We start from the raw sequence: 17,023 nt of genomic DNA, 5'->3' as shown, positions 1-17,023 counted from the left end.
TATTAAAAATGTGGCTATATGTCATTCAGGAACGGGAACATTTTGTAGTATAAGATCAATGTGATTGCTGGTTAGTCTGTCTTGACTAACTTCCAGAGTGTTAGAAAAGCTTTAGCAGTGTTATTAAAGTAAAGATTCTCTTTGCTATAGATATGTGAAGTTTTGTATTACAGGAGGTAAAGAATTGATAAGCGAAATGCAATTTTAACATGGCTAAGGAAGCAAAAGCAGTATGTTCTCTTTAAAACCTGTATACATCTAGATGACAGAAATTTGAAAATTAATCAACCAAATGATACGGTGTTAGTTCATAATATGCTTTAGTTTATGTTTAAAATATACAGTGCTGAAAATAAATGTTTCATTTTTATTGCTGAAAGAATAGTTTTATATTTTATAATTATGATGACTATTGAAAAAAGAAGAAAAAGTATCCAGCTTAGGATACAACAGAACAATGCAGGGCATGCAGTTATTTTAGTCGTCTAATATGTCAGCATTCAAGAATCTGAACCGATTGTTTAAAAAAAATCTTGTACTTTGTTTCTTTTGTTGCTCACTTCCAACTTTGTCATCTGTCAGAATGCAAAAAAAAATTATCCTTCTATAACCATTGACAGGATAACACAAAAGCTGTCTCCAGGTCGATATTTTGCAGCAATATTTTTAACATACGAACAGTAGTTTTTATAATTTCACCTTGGTGCTCAACCATTTATTATCGTATCAGAAGCATGTCAGTAATTCCTTTCTAAATGTCTGCTTCTTTTAGTGCTGAGACCCACATCAAGGGCTTCACACTGAACAGTGCTGCCAGCAGCCTCCTCATCATATCGCAAGTTAGGCGGGATTATTTGAAAGGTATGTCACAATGCTTGACCTTTACGTCACATTAATGCCTCTGCAGATTTTTCTTGTAACGCCCTTCGAATACTTGGATAAAGGAGTCCATTTAGCAAATTACCTGCTTATCAAGAGCCTTTTGTGGTAGCTGAGAGACGTAAATTACTGTACATGCATTTATAATACAGCTTGAATATGAATGTACTTGTCATTTGACCACTTAGTCCAGTTTCCATTCCATTTAACACAAGATGGGTTTTCTTAAGATGAATCACAGCTCTTCAGACATGCAAAATTTGTGCTCCAGAACGAGAGAAAGTACAGGCTTTCAAGTGTGTTAAAATTCACAGCACAAGTCATTTTGCTTTGGAAATTAACATACTTTAGAGCATCTGAAACAATTCCCAGCAGTTGTTTCTTGCATATTGTGTTGGTTGTGAGAGATACCAGATGAGTTAAATTGACTGTTAAATGTGCATGATTGTGCACTAAATGATTATAATATTGATTTAAAAACTTAATCAGATACTTTTTAATAGTTCTCAATATCAACAGTAACAAAACATTCAGTTTGGTTTTCTTTTAATGTAACAATGATGATAGAAAAGAAAATGGTGGCTGAAGAGTATGTAAGGATACCCAACAAGATGGTGGATGAAGTTTACAAGTCTGTTATTTTAGTTCTCGGCATTAGTTATTTTGCATCCTAGAGTTCAGCTCCACAGCGTTACATTTTACTTGTTTAGTTGTGCTGTAGAACTCTTGTGAGAGAAAAACTCCGCAAGCACATAGTTTTGCATGTAGTGCTGTGTCTTTTATCCCTGTGCAAGCATAGGTACAGTGTTGATACGTATTTTTGTCAGTACCTTTAAGCATTAAAGCAGCTATGTACAGAGAAAATGTATTATACTGAATTGGGTTTTATTTTCATACCAGAAGGCATACCAGAAAATCCATTTTTGATTCTGCCATCAGTTAATTTTATTTCATTCCATTATGTGTAGCTGTAGTAGCCCATACCCATGTAACATCAGCTACATTAGAATACCTAAGATAAGCATTTAGATGCATATTCTCACTTGTACTCTTTCCTGCAGCTGATAAACTTGACTTCTTTGAAATTCCTTCCCCTTTCAGTCTCCAGTCTGATGTCACTGCCAGGCGTCATTGACTGAAGTATTTGTGATGAATACAATTGCTTCTCTTGCTCTTGTTTTTGCAGCTTTCAAGGCCTTCACCTGACTTTCCTGTCTGATTTTATTCTAATAAATTTTCTGCTTTTTCTTGTCCAGTGTGCCATGAAGTTTTGCCAGTTCTTCCTAAATATTACACACCAAAAATCTTCCCTTCTTCAGAACATCACTGATGTCTCTTTATTCTGCTAATCTCTTGCATTAACTACATGATTTCTTTTTAGCTAGCATACTAAATTCACTGCCATGTCAACCCTTTCCCTTGCTGTACACTAAAAGTGTTTCTTTTTGCACAATACAAAGTTTCTCAAGAAGTCTGTGGAATTACATTGCTTTGCAAAATTGTATTTTACTTTATCTTGTGCATTGAACAAGCTTTACTTTGGTAATTTACTTGAACAGTCAGACTTGATCCTTGTTTCTATTTTAATTTGAAAGATACTGCTTCTCTTTTTGTAAGCGAAGCCTTGAAAATGCAAGCTACTAAATATTTCAACCATACCGGTTATTTTCTGAGGCTCGTAGATTACCGAAAAAATTTTTGGGCACAGTCTTTTTGTAATCTTTTGTTGGTGAGCTCCATTTGACCTACATTCTGTGATGGCTTTCACTTGTGTAAAACTTGCTTTTTTTTATCACTTCCTCATATAGTTCATCATCATTCTTTGCTGTGTAGTGTGGTATAGTTAAAAGTTTTTATGTAGGTCCACTCATAAGAGCTCTAATATCTTCTAGCAAGAACTTGGTAAAACCCAGGTTACTTTAAGAGTTAGAACTTAAGAGTCAGAGTTTCATGGTAGGGAATTTGCAAAGTTTATAGGAAAGCCTTTTAAAAGATAAATGATTGGTTTTCACATGCACAGAGTTACCTGCTTTTAAGTACTGAAAAATCAAGGGATTAAATTATTAATTTAGGCTAGTAGTAATGAGTGCTTTTGAGTAATTAAAAAAAAAAGATACCGGCAGAATTATCCAGTATCCTACTATTACATAATTTCTTGCAGTAGTGCTGCACACATGCAATTTTCAAATGTTTCTCTGTCCTTGTTCTTGAGAAGGCTGGTCATGCTCCATGCTAAAGGGAGGTCCACGTAGTTGGGAGAGAATTTGAACTTGGCATGTATTTTAAGTTTGCTTTTTAAATTTTGGGAATCTTGCCCCTGATGTATTTTTCCTTTTTTTCCCCTAAAAAAGAAAGGGGGGTTGGGGAGAGATGTGCAGAAAGAAAATTTGCTGTGAAAGAAAGTTAGGTATACCGGACGTTTTTTTGGTCCTCTCTTGTAAAAGTTAATATTTGGTTTCTGCAGGACCTGCATATTGAATTGGAATGTTAAAGCAGTGGAGTGTATGTTATGTTAGAAGTGTTATCCCTTCGTATTCTAATTATTATCTGTGATTAATCCTGCCTATGCTGGTAAGGAGTAAGAGATTTTTACCAGAGGGGCATGTCTTTTTCTGTGTGTTTGCTCATGTATAATGTAAATTGACAAGAATTCTGATTAGAGAAATGAGGGTTTTTATGTAGGTCCACTCATAAGAGCTCTAATATCTTCTAGCAAGAACTTGGTAAAACCCAGGTTACTTTAAGAGTTAGAACTTAAGAGTCAGAGTTTCATGGTAGGGAATTTGCAAAGTTTATAGGAAAGCCTTTTAAAAGATAAATGATTGGTTTTCACATGCACAGAGTTACCTGCTTTTAAGTACTGAAAAATCAAGGGATTAAATTATTAATTTAGGCTAGTAGTAATGAGTAACCCATCTGCAGTGGGTTTGGGGAGTTTGTGACAGATGGACAGGAGATTGATTTTTGTGTGTTTTTAACATAGGTAGTTGCTATAATTTTAGGAGTTCTTGAGGTAACTGTCCAGTTTCGAGTTTATTTTTGTTCTTGTATGGAGACTTGTTTCCCGTGCTTTTATTTAAAAATTAAATGTTGGTAAACAAAGTTTTGATGCACACTTAAAAAACCAAATCTGAATACTAGACTTTAGCAGTTTCAATAATGAATTACTTTTTTAAACTATATTTATTGTTAAGTGTGCAATATTTTTGGTTTTTAGTAAAGAAAATTGATTATAGTTTGGAGAAAAAAAACTGAAAAGGTCATGACTTTAAGGTCATAAGGGAGGACATTTATGACACAGCTGCTTTCCTTGAGCTGGCTACTAAAATTAATTAAATGTTAAAAGTATATTAATACTTTTTATTGAGCAAATGTTACAGCATTTTAACCTGAAATACTGTTGAAAGTTTTTATTCGTGTGTGTATATATTAAAGTTATAATTCACTATAGCAATTTTGGGGCTTAAGTTCAGCAAGAGAATCATTTTCTGTACATGTTTTTAAAAGGGTAGTGTTAATGATACTAACAGCATGGTTGCCTTCTGAACTAAAGTCTGATTTCCTTTTCCCTTATTTCTTTGCCATTTTTAGATGCCATGGCTGTTTTAAAAGGAATGCTTGACAACGGCTTGTTGCCTACTAGACCAGCAGTTACTGCGCTCACTCAGACTCTGGCAGAAAAAGGAGATCTAAAGAACCTGCAAGCACTTAAAAACATGCTGGAAGACATCACAAAATCAGTTGGTGTATCTGCCTCGCTAATTGCTAATGCTATTGCATTGGCTCATACTAAAAAGTAAGTATTTCTAGGACTAGTATATGTAATTATTTTACGCAGAGCGGCAGGAATTCACTTGTGTTATTCATTTTATTCTATTTCATTCTTACAGTGTCGTAGATCTTAAAATTCTGGTCAAGTTGAGCAGTGTGCTGTGCAGTTCTGTTCTGGTATTGTTTCCCAAACACATTTGGGGTTGAAAATCATTTAATGAAATACAGGGATAGCTATGAAGTATCTGGGAGAGCATAAAGTCTTCTCTGGTGGTGTAATTTAGCTTTGATACCTTTGGTTTAACATACGACACCTCACGTGAAGTGTTCTCCTTGGTGTTAGATCAAAAGCCCTATGAAATCTGAAAGTAAAATTGAATTACTTCATCAATATAAACATAAAAAATCTTGAACTTAGCACCCACAGATTATGCATATAACACTTGTTTGAAAACAAAAATCTGCTACCTGTTCCAGTAGTTGAAATGACAAAATATTATTGTGTTCACCCTCAAAATGTGAAAGCCAGACATATATCTGTGGAGTGGTTTTATACTTTTTTGTCAGTGTCCTGGTTTCAGCTGGACAGAGTTAACTGTCTTCCTAGTAGCTGGTACAGTGCTATGTTTTGAGTTCAGTATGCGAAGAATGTTGATAACACTGATGTTTTCAGTTGTTGCTCAGTAGTGTTTAGACTCGAGTCAAGGATTTTTCAGCTTCTCATGCCCAGCCAGCGAGAAAGCTGGAGGGGCACAAGAAGTTGGCACAGGACACAGCCAGGGCACCTGACCCAAACTGGCCAACGGGGTATTCCATACCATGGGACGTCCCATCTAGTATAGGAACTGGGAAGTGGGGGCAGGGATTCGCCACTGGGGGACTGGCTGGGTGTTGGTCGGCGGGTGGTGAGCAATTGCACTGTGCATCATTTGTACATTCCAATCCTTTCGTTATTGCTGTTGTCATTTTGTTGGTGTTATCGTTGTCATTGTTGGTTTCTTCTTTTCTGTTCTATTAAACCGTTCTTATGTCAACCCACGGGTTTTGCTTCTTTTCCCAATTTTCTCCCCCATCCCACTGGGTGGGGGGGAGTGAGTGAGCGGCTGCGTGGTGTTTAGTTGCTGGCTGGGGTTAAACCATGACAGTCGGAATTATAAAAAATTGGCTGCTGTGCTGTTTTAGGCCACAGTTTCAATCATGATAAATATCCCCACACTTTAAGTATCCTTGATTTCAACTGTTTTAATTCAGTATCATGTTCTGCCTAGCGTTTTTGGTTTAGTTGATACATTGGTACTGTGCTAGTTTATCCTTTGTATAAAACTGCATGGGGGAAGCACTTCTGGGAGAAAGGGCATACTATGAATTTCTCAAATATCCTTTGCAGGAGCCAGTCTTCAGGAATCCTACATATTCCATTATTTTATTTCAAACCAGTTTCATCAGGTAGAGCTCCTGTGTCTAACTCGGCAGGAAAGCTGTAGAACTGTATAGTACATAACAGATACCTGATTGCCTCAGGCATGCCAAGCCAGAGAGAATAGTCACTGCAGTGTTTGGAACAGCAAGAGCACTTGAATTGAAGGAGAACCATGCAGGCCAGTTCCAGTAGTGAGCTCACTATGTTTTCAGCCACTGAAAAACAATCTGTCTATAAAGGACTGATCCTGTAAATACTTAGATCTTAGTGGTCCTTGGCACAGTTTTAGTGCATTGACTTTAGCTGAAATTAAACAGTCCAAATAGGAGAGATACTTCAGAATTTGTCTCATAAGCTGCATATTTTCGTATATTTCCATGTTATAAAAGTGTTGCAAAGTCATGCTATGTTCTTAAGATGTAGATTGGTGACAAGAATAAATAAATAAATCACTGTATGCAGGCACAGGTTATTTAAACAGCATCAACTTTTCTTTTGCTATACTGAAACTAGCTTGGATGTATGAAAAGACTTAGCAGCACAGATAATATGTACCTTACATATTCTTAAATACCTGCAAGCTGTACCTTGAGAACTATGAAAAAGAGATTTTTACAGATATTTTTAATACCTGTTCATTTATTGGTAGAGTCATGTTTCTGATACAGTTTTCAAAGCATTTTTCATAGCTTTCCAATGTGCTGTGTTTCTGCTTCACCTAAAAGCATTCATTGTGCTCCAATGTCTTTTTCAATTAAATTAGTTTTTAGAGTGGACTGATAAGAGATGTTGTCATTTGAACTTTTTAGAATGCTATAAGTAGAGTTCATACTTTGGTGAATACTTCCTGCGTTTTTTTATCAGCATTTGCTATACTTAAGCCATAAGATTAAAAGTGTTTAGACAAAGGTACTGACCAAATGACATTTAGTATTGTCTTTTGCATCCAAAAAGGCAGGCATGGGAAAAATTGGGTAAATAATTAATTGAAGAGCATTAAAAAAAAAATACTTGAGTTGCGTGCATTAATTATTCAGATACCGTCTCTTAATGTTTTGATTTTGCCTTCTAGATTTGCAAAACACATTTTCCCAAAGCAGTTAGCTGAACTCTTCTTTCCTAATGAGGAAAAAAGTGTGTCAAAATTACTTAGGCTTTGTACAGGTCAAAGGTTATAAAAATTTATTTATGGGTTAATTTATTCATTCAGTCATAAATGGTTTCGCTTTTACAATATCTGAATGAAGTCATAGGTACTCAGCCATTCCTGGGAAATACAACCTTAATGTAGAAAACAAAAACTTTAATATAATTGTTTCTTTAGGTGTAGAAATCTTGATTTCAGAAACTAAGCTAGTTCAATCTCTTTTCCTAGCAATGACCTAGATGCTGCTGTGGAATACCTTGAGCCTCTGCTTATCTCTGGTGCACAGAATCCTGATCAAGCTGTCAAAAATATTTCCTATTTGTTAAGAAAGGTGTCTGAGGAAGGATTAGAACCAGGTTTGGAAAAATGTAAGTTAATTGCAATGATGCTTAAATATTCTGACTAGACAGAGGTGTTATGAAAGAGCCATTACATGTAAAACCTGCTCAGTCAGCATAAATCATGCCTGTGAAGTTTACAAAAGTGGCTTTTCAATCAAAGATTTTCCTTACGTACTCATAATTTTGCAGTTGGTGTGATGGCAGAACGACTGGCCAGTCAGTTTGGAATTTACAGACCTGTCACAGATCTTTTCCTTCAATATGTCAGTGCAGACAGAGTGGATGATGCCAGATCGCTGATACAGGTAATGACATAACAAGAGAGGTACAGAAATGCTTACAGCTCTTCAAAGGTTAACTGAGAAATTGTCAAAAAGAGGTGTTGTATAGCATAGGCTAGTATTAGTATGCTTTTGAATTAGTGTAAGTAGCAGTAGCACAGTTTAGACTACTCCAAACTGTGAGCTAGTACTCTAGTACTAGTAGTAGTAGTGGGTGCCAGAGTCAGAAGGTTTTTTGTCTTCTAACAGCCTGAAGGAAATAAAGGAGGATTTGTGTATTGCATGAAATTCCGTCCAAAGCAAATATTCTTTTATAAGTTTTCTGCTAGACAGCAGTTGCTTCTTGCAAACCATTTCCTTGCAACTTCTCACATAATTTCTTAAGTGCTATAAACATAGAAGTGCCTTAACAGCTGTACAGTTTGCAAACCAGAAGCAGGCAATGTTTGCTTTTCATGGACCTTATTTCACCTGATTGCTCTAATATTGTATATGCTGTATTCAAGGTTTATTAAAAGCTGAATTTGCTTTCTATTCCCTTGAGTGTCACAGATGCATTAGAAGGACAAATGGTGGTCTCTGGGCCACAGTCTCAGCTGAGTTAGCAATCCTCAAGGAATGAGGCAGCTGTATTCATGCCACTTGTACAGAGCTAAAGACAAAGCCGAGCCAGAGGTGGGATGAACTGTGGGTGGTGGGAGCTGCTGCTGGCAGTGTGCACAAACAGGCTCCATCAGGAAGGCTCATCCCAGCAGGTGGCAGTCCAGCAGTCACCCTGATTCTGCAGATTGTTCTGTATGCTAGGCTCCTGCCTCAGATTGAGGCCTCTTACCATCTCCTGGTAGTGCATACTACTCATTTACCAGTTCCTAAGTATTTTAAGCTGCTAAAGGAAAAGTTCTGCTTCATCCACCAGATCTTTTATGATAATCCAAGACCATTTTTTGAGAAGAATGCGTACCAACAAATGCGTTGTTACTTTTGCTATTAAAACCATATTACATACATAGTATATTCATAATAGCATAAACCAAAATTTCTTGTTTACATATGTCTAAAATACTAATTGAATGTAGTAAATTTGTGGTATGTGTATTTTTCCATGCACAATATTCTCTTCCTGTGCATTTTGGTACTGATAAAATATCTTACAGCTGGTAAAAAGCACTGTGCATTGTAAGAATTTTAAGACTGACACCTTTGAGGAATATACACTAAAATATTGTCTTGTATATTTTATTTTGCCCTTGTTTCTAAAGTAAGATAGATTTTTGATTTATCTGGTCTGTCTTAAACTTTTCTAAGTTCAACTTCTCCCTCTCAAACACTGTCTATTGCAGTGAAAGCCTTTTATAAAATAGAGAGATTGAAATCAGTCCTTTGTATGCATAAGTGTAGGTAATTATACTTTAAAGAGAACTTGCTTTGTACATTTTAATTTTTATAAAGAAACGAGCAGTTATCTCCCTGACACCTTATTAAATGTATAATTAACCTTATGATCCCTAGCTCACTTGTGAATGCTTGGCAGTATAATTGGAGAGGAATAGTGTTTCTCTTTTTCATTCTTTTGCAGTCCTAAACCTCGTTTTTGTGGTATGTTGAAGTATTAGTTTAATTCTTTCCCCTTTTGTTTTAAAAAACTTTATACTACCATTTTAAAAACAATGTTTACCAAAATGGTGCATGAAATGAACTTGTTTCCTATGTTCAGTGGTGGTGTTTCGGGGGGTGGGGGCTGGTTTTTTTGGTTTTGGTTTTGTTGGTTTTTTTTTAAACTAATGGTCAGTTATTTACCTTGTAAATAGGTAATATATTAGTATATTATTTTAAACATCTGTAGTTTGAAATTTTCACCTTAGTCATTTTGTTTATCACTAACCTACTCATGACTGCTACATTATTTCTTTCTTTTTATTCAGAGGTGTGGTGCAGTAGTTGAGGAGAAGAGAACTTTAGTGAGTTTTATGGCTAGATCAGCATCTAAACCTGGACAGGTATAGTATTTTTTTCATGTATATCATTGTATATGTAGCAAAATACTATTTCATCAACCTTTGTTGAAGTGTTTTGGATATTGAACTTCACAGTTGACAGCTTTATGAGGTTTCTTGGGGAGGGGGGAGGTTAGTTTGCAGAGCTGGTTACATTTAAAGGAACAGTTTACGGAGCATGATGGAAAGAAGGGTGTAGTTAATATTTTTCTATTGTTCCAGTAATTTCCTGCATTTTTGATGTTATACTTTATATCCTACAGACATTGTGCTTTAAATGTTTTACTGCACTATCCGGTTCAGTATCACAACCTGAAAGTACTTATTTTGTTGGCTACATTGTAGGAATACAAATGCAAGTTAAAAACTCAGCCTCTCTCTCATGATAAAATACCTCTGTGTTAACATTAAAAGACAGATTTCATATTATTGTTATGGTGGTTTGGGCATGTATCTAGTTTGAGCATCTGTTTAGATTCGTGGCTTTGTGCTCATTCCCTATAATTCAAAATGCTCTCATTTATGTGTCTGTTCTACTCCTGTCTCTCCCTCCTCATATGCCCCCCTCAAAGTAAAAAACCAACCAAACAAACAAAAAAACCCCCAAAACGCAACGAAACAAAAAAACCACCACACACAACCCCCCCCCCCAAAACAACCCCCACAAACCCCATCACTGAACAACAAAAAAACCAGCCCCAAACACACACACATGCAAAACCACATTGATTTCTCTTTTATAGAGTGGCAGCATCAGGAGGCAGTTAATACACAAACTAGAATAAATACTTTTCAAATGAGGGAAAATGCATATTTATGGTTTGTGGAACTTGCCTTTAAATACTCAGAGATTAAAAGTTGTTCTGTTGAAGTGATGATGATAAATACGATGATGATAATCACCATCTTTTGGTGTCTTTAGAAGAAATTTAAAAACTAGAATTTTTCTAGCTTTCAAGCTGAAATTCTAATAACACATAGAAGTTAGTAGCATGTGATAAAGATGTTAGTAATTTCTATAAACTTTTTTTAATTCAAGACCTGAGAGGTTTTGAAACTGGAATCAGAGGTTGAGGGAGGGAGGTTCCGAATTTAAGCACATTAGTTAATGATCTGACTTCTTTTAAGCACTAATCATAGCTACCATTGACCTCTAGGTCAGTGAAGGCTGCCAAGTGGTTTGCATTTTTTTTTAAATTGGTTGAAATCCTGACATAGTCTCATTAATACATTAATTGCTTCCTTAAAAAAAAAAATTGAGAAACTAATGTTTGGCCTGCTTTAGTATGGATATTAGTCCCGCATTTTGTTTGTTTTATTTTGTGCCTAATTTCTTTGACTATTTGATATCTGCATATGAAATTTTGGGAAGGACGTTATGATGTCTACTTTCAGTTGCACAATCCATTCCTTGTTATCAGTACAGTTCATTTCACTTAAAAGTTCTGAAATTATTCTAAATTTGGCAATTTTATTTTGTTGTTTAAGATTTGAAGTTAATGCTCTTTTTGTCTGTGCATTAAATTTCATAGGCAAAGAAGATAGAGACACTTTTAGAACTGATTCCTGAGCATCTAGATATGGAAATTGCATACCGTTACCTCATGAGATGTTATGGTAATTTACTCTCCTTGGAATAGTTTTTTTTAGTAAGAACTCTTGAGACATTCAGAAAGGTCATGGAAACCCTTAGAAAGGGGAGTAGGATCTACACTGTGTACCTTGCTTTACAGTTTGAGCCACAAAGAGGTGGCGGGGTTTGTCTGAGGTTTTTGTTGTTTAAGTCTGTTGGATCTGTATACTGTCCTAGCTATTAGGTTGGAAAAGCAAACAACTGATGCAGTCCTTTACAAAAGGAGCTATATTAGATTAAAGGATACTGCTACAATAGAGGCTAAGTAGGAACTTTGTGGAATAAAAAAGAATCCATCCTAACCCATGGAGAGGAATACTGTAGAAATGAATGGCTTTTAAAATGAATCTTGCTTTTTTTCCCCAAAACATGTAATAAGTATATTGTTTCCTTTTATGTGTGTGTTTCAAAATCATGATTACTTTTATCAGTAATGATAAAGGACCTTATTGTTATTAGTGTAGATTCTTTATACCTGTTTTAATTTAGCCAAAGTTAGTATTCCAGATGCCTTCATCTGGGTTTACCTAAATAGTAGATTTGAAGTGCTAATCAGTTCTCTTTATAGTTGAAGCCAGAGAGGAACAGCTCTAAAAAATCAAGTTGCTTATTTAAGTATGTTTATCTGCAACACTCACTCTTGAAAAACCAGGACATATAGCCCCTATGGCAACACTCAGTTGGAAGCTCGCATCTCTTTGCTGTAGTGTCCTTTGCCTTGTGTACTCCGATATGGTACTCCAGTTTTATTACAGCGAGCAAATATTCTTCACATGTGTATTACAAGCAAAAAGATACAATGACAGAAACCCTTGTGCTCCAATCTATCACAGAAGAGATAAATAGGAATAACTAAGTAAAATACTTCAACCCCAAACCCACGGTATGGTGTTAAAGGAATAAAAACTTCACTGTATTTGAATCAAGTTGTAGAATTTCTCATGATGTAGTATCTAACTTAAAATCACTTGCTTAGTAACGTTCAAAGCAGCAATCACTACCAAAATTGTTTAGCCCTACAGTTTCTTTCACAGCAGGGTAAGTTTTCTAACACGTTTTTATAAAACAAAAAAATGCCCTTTGTCACCAGCACTGTACTTGCTGCTTTATGCTATGATTAGCCCTTTACTGCTTTTAGCTCAGTAAAAATACCGTAAGTGAACTAATTAATTTTTTCAATATCCTTTCTAACTACATCATAGTACAATGATTTCATAAAGAGATTGCAGAGAATCAATCACTTGCTCTATTATACCTAAAACAGTGGTTAGAGTGTATTCAACATGTGAAGCCACACTGTATGTGAACAGATGGTTGCTGTAGTTTCTTTAGGCAGAGATGTAGCTGAGTCGTAGCAAGTTCTAGAGGAGACATTCAGTACCAGCATGAAGAGTTTGAAAAGCTGTTCCCAGGTTATTCTGTACAAGCATCTCACCTGTATGAGACATCGATTCCACTCCTGTATCAGGTAGAAGAGTGCACATCAGTTACTTGATCCACTTTACCAGGGCTGGGCTGGGTCAGTTGTACTAGGGTATCTTTGCATTTTCTATTACATCTTTCTGTTTTAAAGAAGTAAGGTGTCCTACTCTGAGGATATTCAGGGGCATTTACTATGTTCTGTCCCCACCATGTATAATATGTACAGACCTGTACACATGAACAGCAATTCAGCTATGTCTTCCCCTCATCCCTTCTCTTCCATTTTTGATACTTTCTGCAGTGGTGAGTATGGTAGTCTCATTTGGCTGTTAAAATGATCATCAGCAAAATATTTAGCACAACTGAAATTTAGAAGGCTGTGCTTAGGTTGTGCTCAAGCCAAGAGGGCTAGAAATAAGATCTTTTTTTTCATTTCTTTTTTTTTTCATTTTACAGTTAGTAAGCTTTAAAATGTGATTTCTCATTTTCGTCCAAGTCCAACCTTGTAGTATCATCATTTTCTAGGAAACAAATTATTCTCCTGTCAGGTACATTGTTTGTTATTTCTAATTAGAAAGGGGAATGAAAGATAACAGAGTACTGTTACTACAGTTAGTTACTGTTGCTAGTTATCAAAATAAATGGACAAATAAAATAAGTGTTTATGTGTTTAGCAAATATATAGTAGAATATAGATCACAGCTGAAAGAAGTCTGATCGTATATCAGACATCCACAACTGAACAAATAAAGGCACATTTACTCCTTTCTTTGTCCTGTATACCTTCTAGAAAAAGAAAATATGTAAAATCACATTTGCATGGTCCATTAAACACAATCTAAGTATTAGCTCTTTTTTGTTTGTTTTCCATACAATAAATACAGCTATTTCTTTAAAACAGAAAGTTAATGATTTCTCTTAGGCTTTCATTAAACCATCACTTCATGCAGTTTCTGCGGTAGCATCCCACATTCTAAAAGGAGCTCAGCCGCTTGCCAGACGTGAGTGGGAAGCTTTTTCTCATGAGAAAGGGACACAAGCTGTCCATTTCTGCGTAATTAAATCTTTTTTTTCTTTTAGAACTATTGGTTTTATAGCCCCTATGGTTGTGAAGATGGTGTTTCCAAATGTGAACAAGTAAGAACCTGAGACAGCTCCCATACTGCAGATGTTTGCATTTTCCCAAGCAACAAAATGCATTTAACTGGACATGATGGCTTCCTTGTTGTTTACAAGGTGCTAGGAACTGTTGTACTGCTTCTAGGACCCTGAGGACAACAGCGAAAATGTCAGGGGTCACTTCAATTTCATCCTGATGTGTCTCAAGCAAATATCTGAGCAGCAGAAAAGTCTATGGTTAAGCATGAGTCAATGTAGAAGGAGGAGTTTCTGCCCTCTCCCACTTTAGAGGAAGGAGAAATACACTGCACTTTTCTACAGCTAGAATTGAGCAGTGCTTTAAATAAATGAAGAACGGATTGCTTAAAACCTGTTACAGGGGATGGTGCCTTTTATGGAATATCCAGAAAAAATGTTATTGGTTACTTTAGCGGTTAAGGTTTGTCATAGTGTTAGTGGGTCAGCAAAAATTGTCTCCTGCTCAATAGGATGAAACAGGTTTTTGTTTGTGTTCTAAAATGAGCATCTGACCTTTGTTTTCTTTGTTCCTTTAGGTTATAGTTTTGATGTACCCAGCACCTGTAACTGTAACAATATTCTTCCCTTACTTAAGGGATTGAATTCTGTTCTAGAGTTCTCACATGCTGAACTTGGGTGGCTTTTGTTTTAGCTTTTGTTTTTATTTTTTATCACTTGCTTAAGAAAGAGGCGTATGGCTTTGTATTTCACATCCTAGAGTGGTGTGTTCTCACTGTGCAGCTCCTACTCCTTTGTGGTTCCAGCACATGCTTGAAGGAATTGATCATCCAGCCTCAAATAAAAAGGAAAGCTAGAATGGCTGTATGTTCTGTTCTTTTATGTGAATTGTCAGTAGGATATGAATAATATCTGGAATATATGGACTATTGTATATTAAAATATTTAGAATAAGTTTTGGCAAGTAGTAGAAATGTGTGACATCATGGAGACAGGTGAAAAGAGGAACACTTTACCAATGGGGGGGTTTATTTTCAGTTTTGTTTTTTTTTTCCTCAGAATTGGATGGGGATGTTGCTTCTGTAAAGGCTGTGTATGAGAAAACAAAAGCAAAGAATATACAGCTGCATGAGCTATCTCTGAAATCTTTAGCAGCTTTTCTGAAGAAAGTAGGAGAGCCTGTCCCTTTCACTGAACCCCCTGTGAGTATTTCTTAATTAGGAAATAGATCTGCAGAATTGTGTATGTTCAGTGTTAATAAAACAAATTGCATGAATAATTACATAGGGATTAAATCTCTGCAGAGACTCCTCAAAGGAGGTAATGTATGAAGTACTGAGTGTTGTAGGAACTATAGTAATCTTGCATTGGATTTGACTTGAAGAAATAAAACCTCTTGGGGCTTGTGATATTTAAACAACCTGATCTTTATCAGGCACTCATCTACAGGTGTACTTCTATCAAATGTCCTTGGGACATTTATCTAAGCCATTAAACTTAAAAAGGCTTATAGAATGTTTATTTCATTAACAATTAATGGGTTTTAGTTTGCATTAATTACCTGTTTTCTATCTAGTACAAGTTACTGCTTTAGTAGGATGGGATTTTAGAACTGTAGGAATTAACTTTTTTAATTAATAGAAGCTTTGCCTCTAGCTGCCTTGCCAGCAGATATATGCAACTGTGCAAATATATCTTATTTGAGGATGACAAGTGGCATGACACTAAATCTGTCAAGACTGTAAATACTTCTTTCACATCATTCCTTTGACTAACAGTCTACTAGTACCATTTTAGCGAAGCAGACTTTAAAGACTTATTCTGGTTTTCCTCTCTAAGCAAACTTTTTATTGCCATTTTCTAGCCACTTTTTATATTCTAAAATAAGTGTTTTTCTATAGTTCTGTGAAGACCTGATTATATGTTGTTTCTCTGCATTGCTTCATGATAAATGTGATTTTCTTTTCTTAGTTTGCAAAGAATTGGAGAAAATTTTGGCATAAAATATTTGGTTTAGCTTTTTAAGAGCTGTGGATTTTTTTCTGCAACCTTGACATAATTTATAATTGAAATTTTATTGGACTGTATAAGTTTAAAACCTAGAATGTCTGTTTCTTACATGTAGCTAGTGAAAATAAGAGTGTTTTTTCAAAGTCACTGAAATTATTCATTTTTTGATTTCCCTGTTCAATTTTTCTCTAATGCAGCTTGGTCTTTAAAAATGTCTCATAATCTTTTTGGCACAATTGCAGATTGCAGTTAAAAAGTATTTTCTTTTTAAAATGAAATTGATTATATTATTGCATTTTGTAATAGAAGCTTCATTATGCATTTTTTGCAAGGTTTTCCTTTTCCTTTTATTCTCTCTGGTGTTTCTCTTAATTATACAGACTTCAATACAGGTCTAGTTTTGCATGACAGAGAATAATAGATTTGGCTTTTTTCGGGACATAAGATTTTGTCCAGAATTAGTAACTTTTCAGTTGAAACAATGTTGAACTTGTTTATTCCACTCTATTTATAGGAGACATTCAAGTTCTATGTGGAAAAATGGAGGAAAAGAAGATTGGAAGCATCATGAGCAGACAGTCTTTTATGCTTTAGTTGTTTATGAAATTGTTTAAATATTACATTCAATAAAAATGTAAAAAAGCATGTTGTTCTGTGTAATTTTTAATATAAATCTGTGTTTAAACAGCACCTTCCATAGCTGTAATTGATAGGAACATTCATTAATAGAAATGCTTTAAAAATTGCTAATGAAATATTAAGACACAGCTTTCTAGGCTGTTCTGGTTTGATGTATGATCTGCTGTAACCTGAACTGTATTTTGGCTTCTGTTGATTCACCCAAATACATGTATATCAAGAAAGTTGCTAGAGGTGTATGTAACTGTAACTTCAGCAAACTGTCTTATCCTTTGTTGTTCTTTGCCTGATCAATGTACTTGAGGTGGAAGTATATGGGTAAAGAACGTCATCTCCAGGATTCATCTGTATCTACACAGAAAATAAACACCTTTTTTAGATTTCTCCTAAA

At 35.4% G+C, this 17,023-nt stretch overlaps 1 protein-coding gene across 2 annotated transcripts in view; it reads left to right on the top strand.

Annotated features, from left to right (window-relative positions):
* Window positions 1-17,023, top strand: part of LRPPRC (leucine rich pentatricopeptide repeat containing) — a 93,833-nt gene extending 76,810 nt beyond the window's left edge. For both annotated transcript variants that reach the window (XM_052806343.1, XM_052806342.1), the window contains exons 31-38: window positions 773-861; window positions 4,471-4,675; window positions 7,446-7,585; window positions 7,748-7,863; window positions 9,762-9,836; window positions 11,366-11,450; window positions 15,043-15,185; window positions 16,508-17,023. In XM_052806343.1, the coding sequence (XP_052662303.1) occupies window positions 773-861; window positions 4,471-4,675; window positions 7,446-7,585; window positions 7,748-7,863; window positions 9,762-9,836; window positions 11,366-11,450; window positions 15,043-15,185; window positions 16,508-16,564 (910 nt within the window). In that variant the 3' untranslated portion in view covers window positions 16,565-17,023. The remainder of the gene's footprint in view (window positions 1-772; window positions 862-4,470; window positions 4,676-7,445; window positions 7,586-7,747; window positions 7,864-9,761; window positions 9,837-11,365; window positions 11,451-15,042; window positions 15,186-16,507) is intronic.

This window comes from Harpia harpyja, chromosome 13, assembly GCF_026419915.1.
Source record: "Harpia harpyja isolate bHarHar1 chromosome 13, bHarHar1 primary haplotype, whole genome shotgun sequence".
NCBI classification, from domain to species: Eukaryota; Metazoa; Chordata; class Aves; order Accipitriformes; family Accipitridae; genus Harpia; species Harpia harpyja.
The sequence above is the reverse complement of the archived record's forward strand: the minus strand, read 5'-3'. Positions and strand labels throughout refer to the sequence as shown.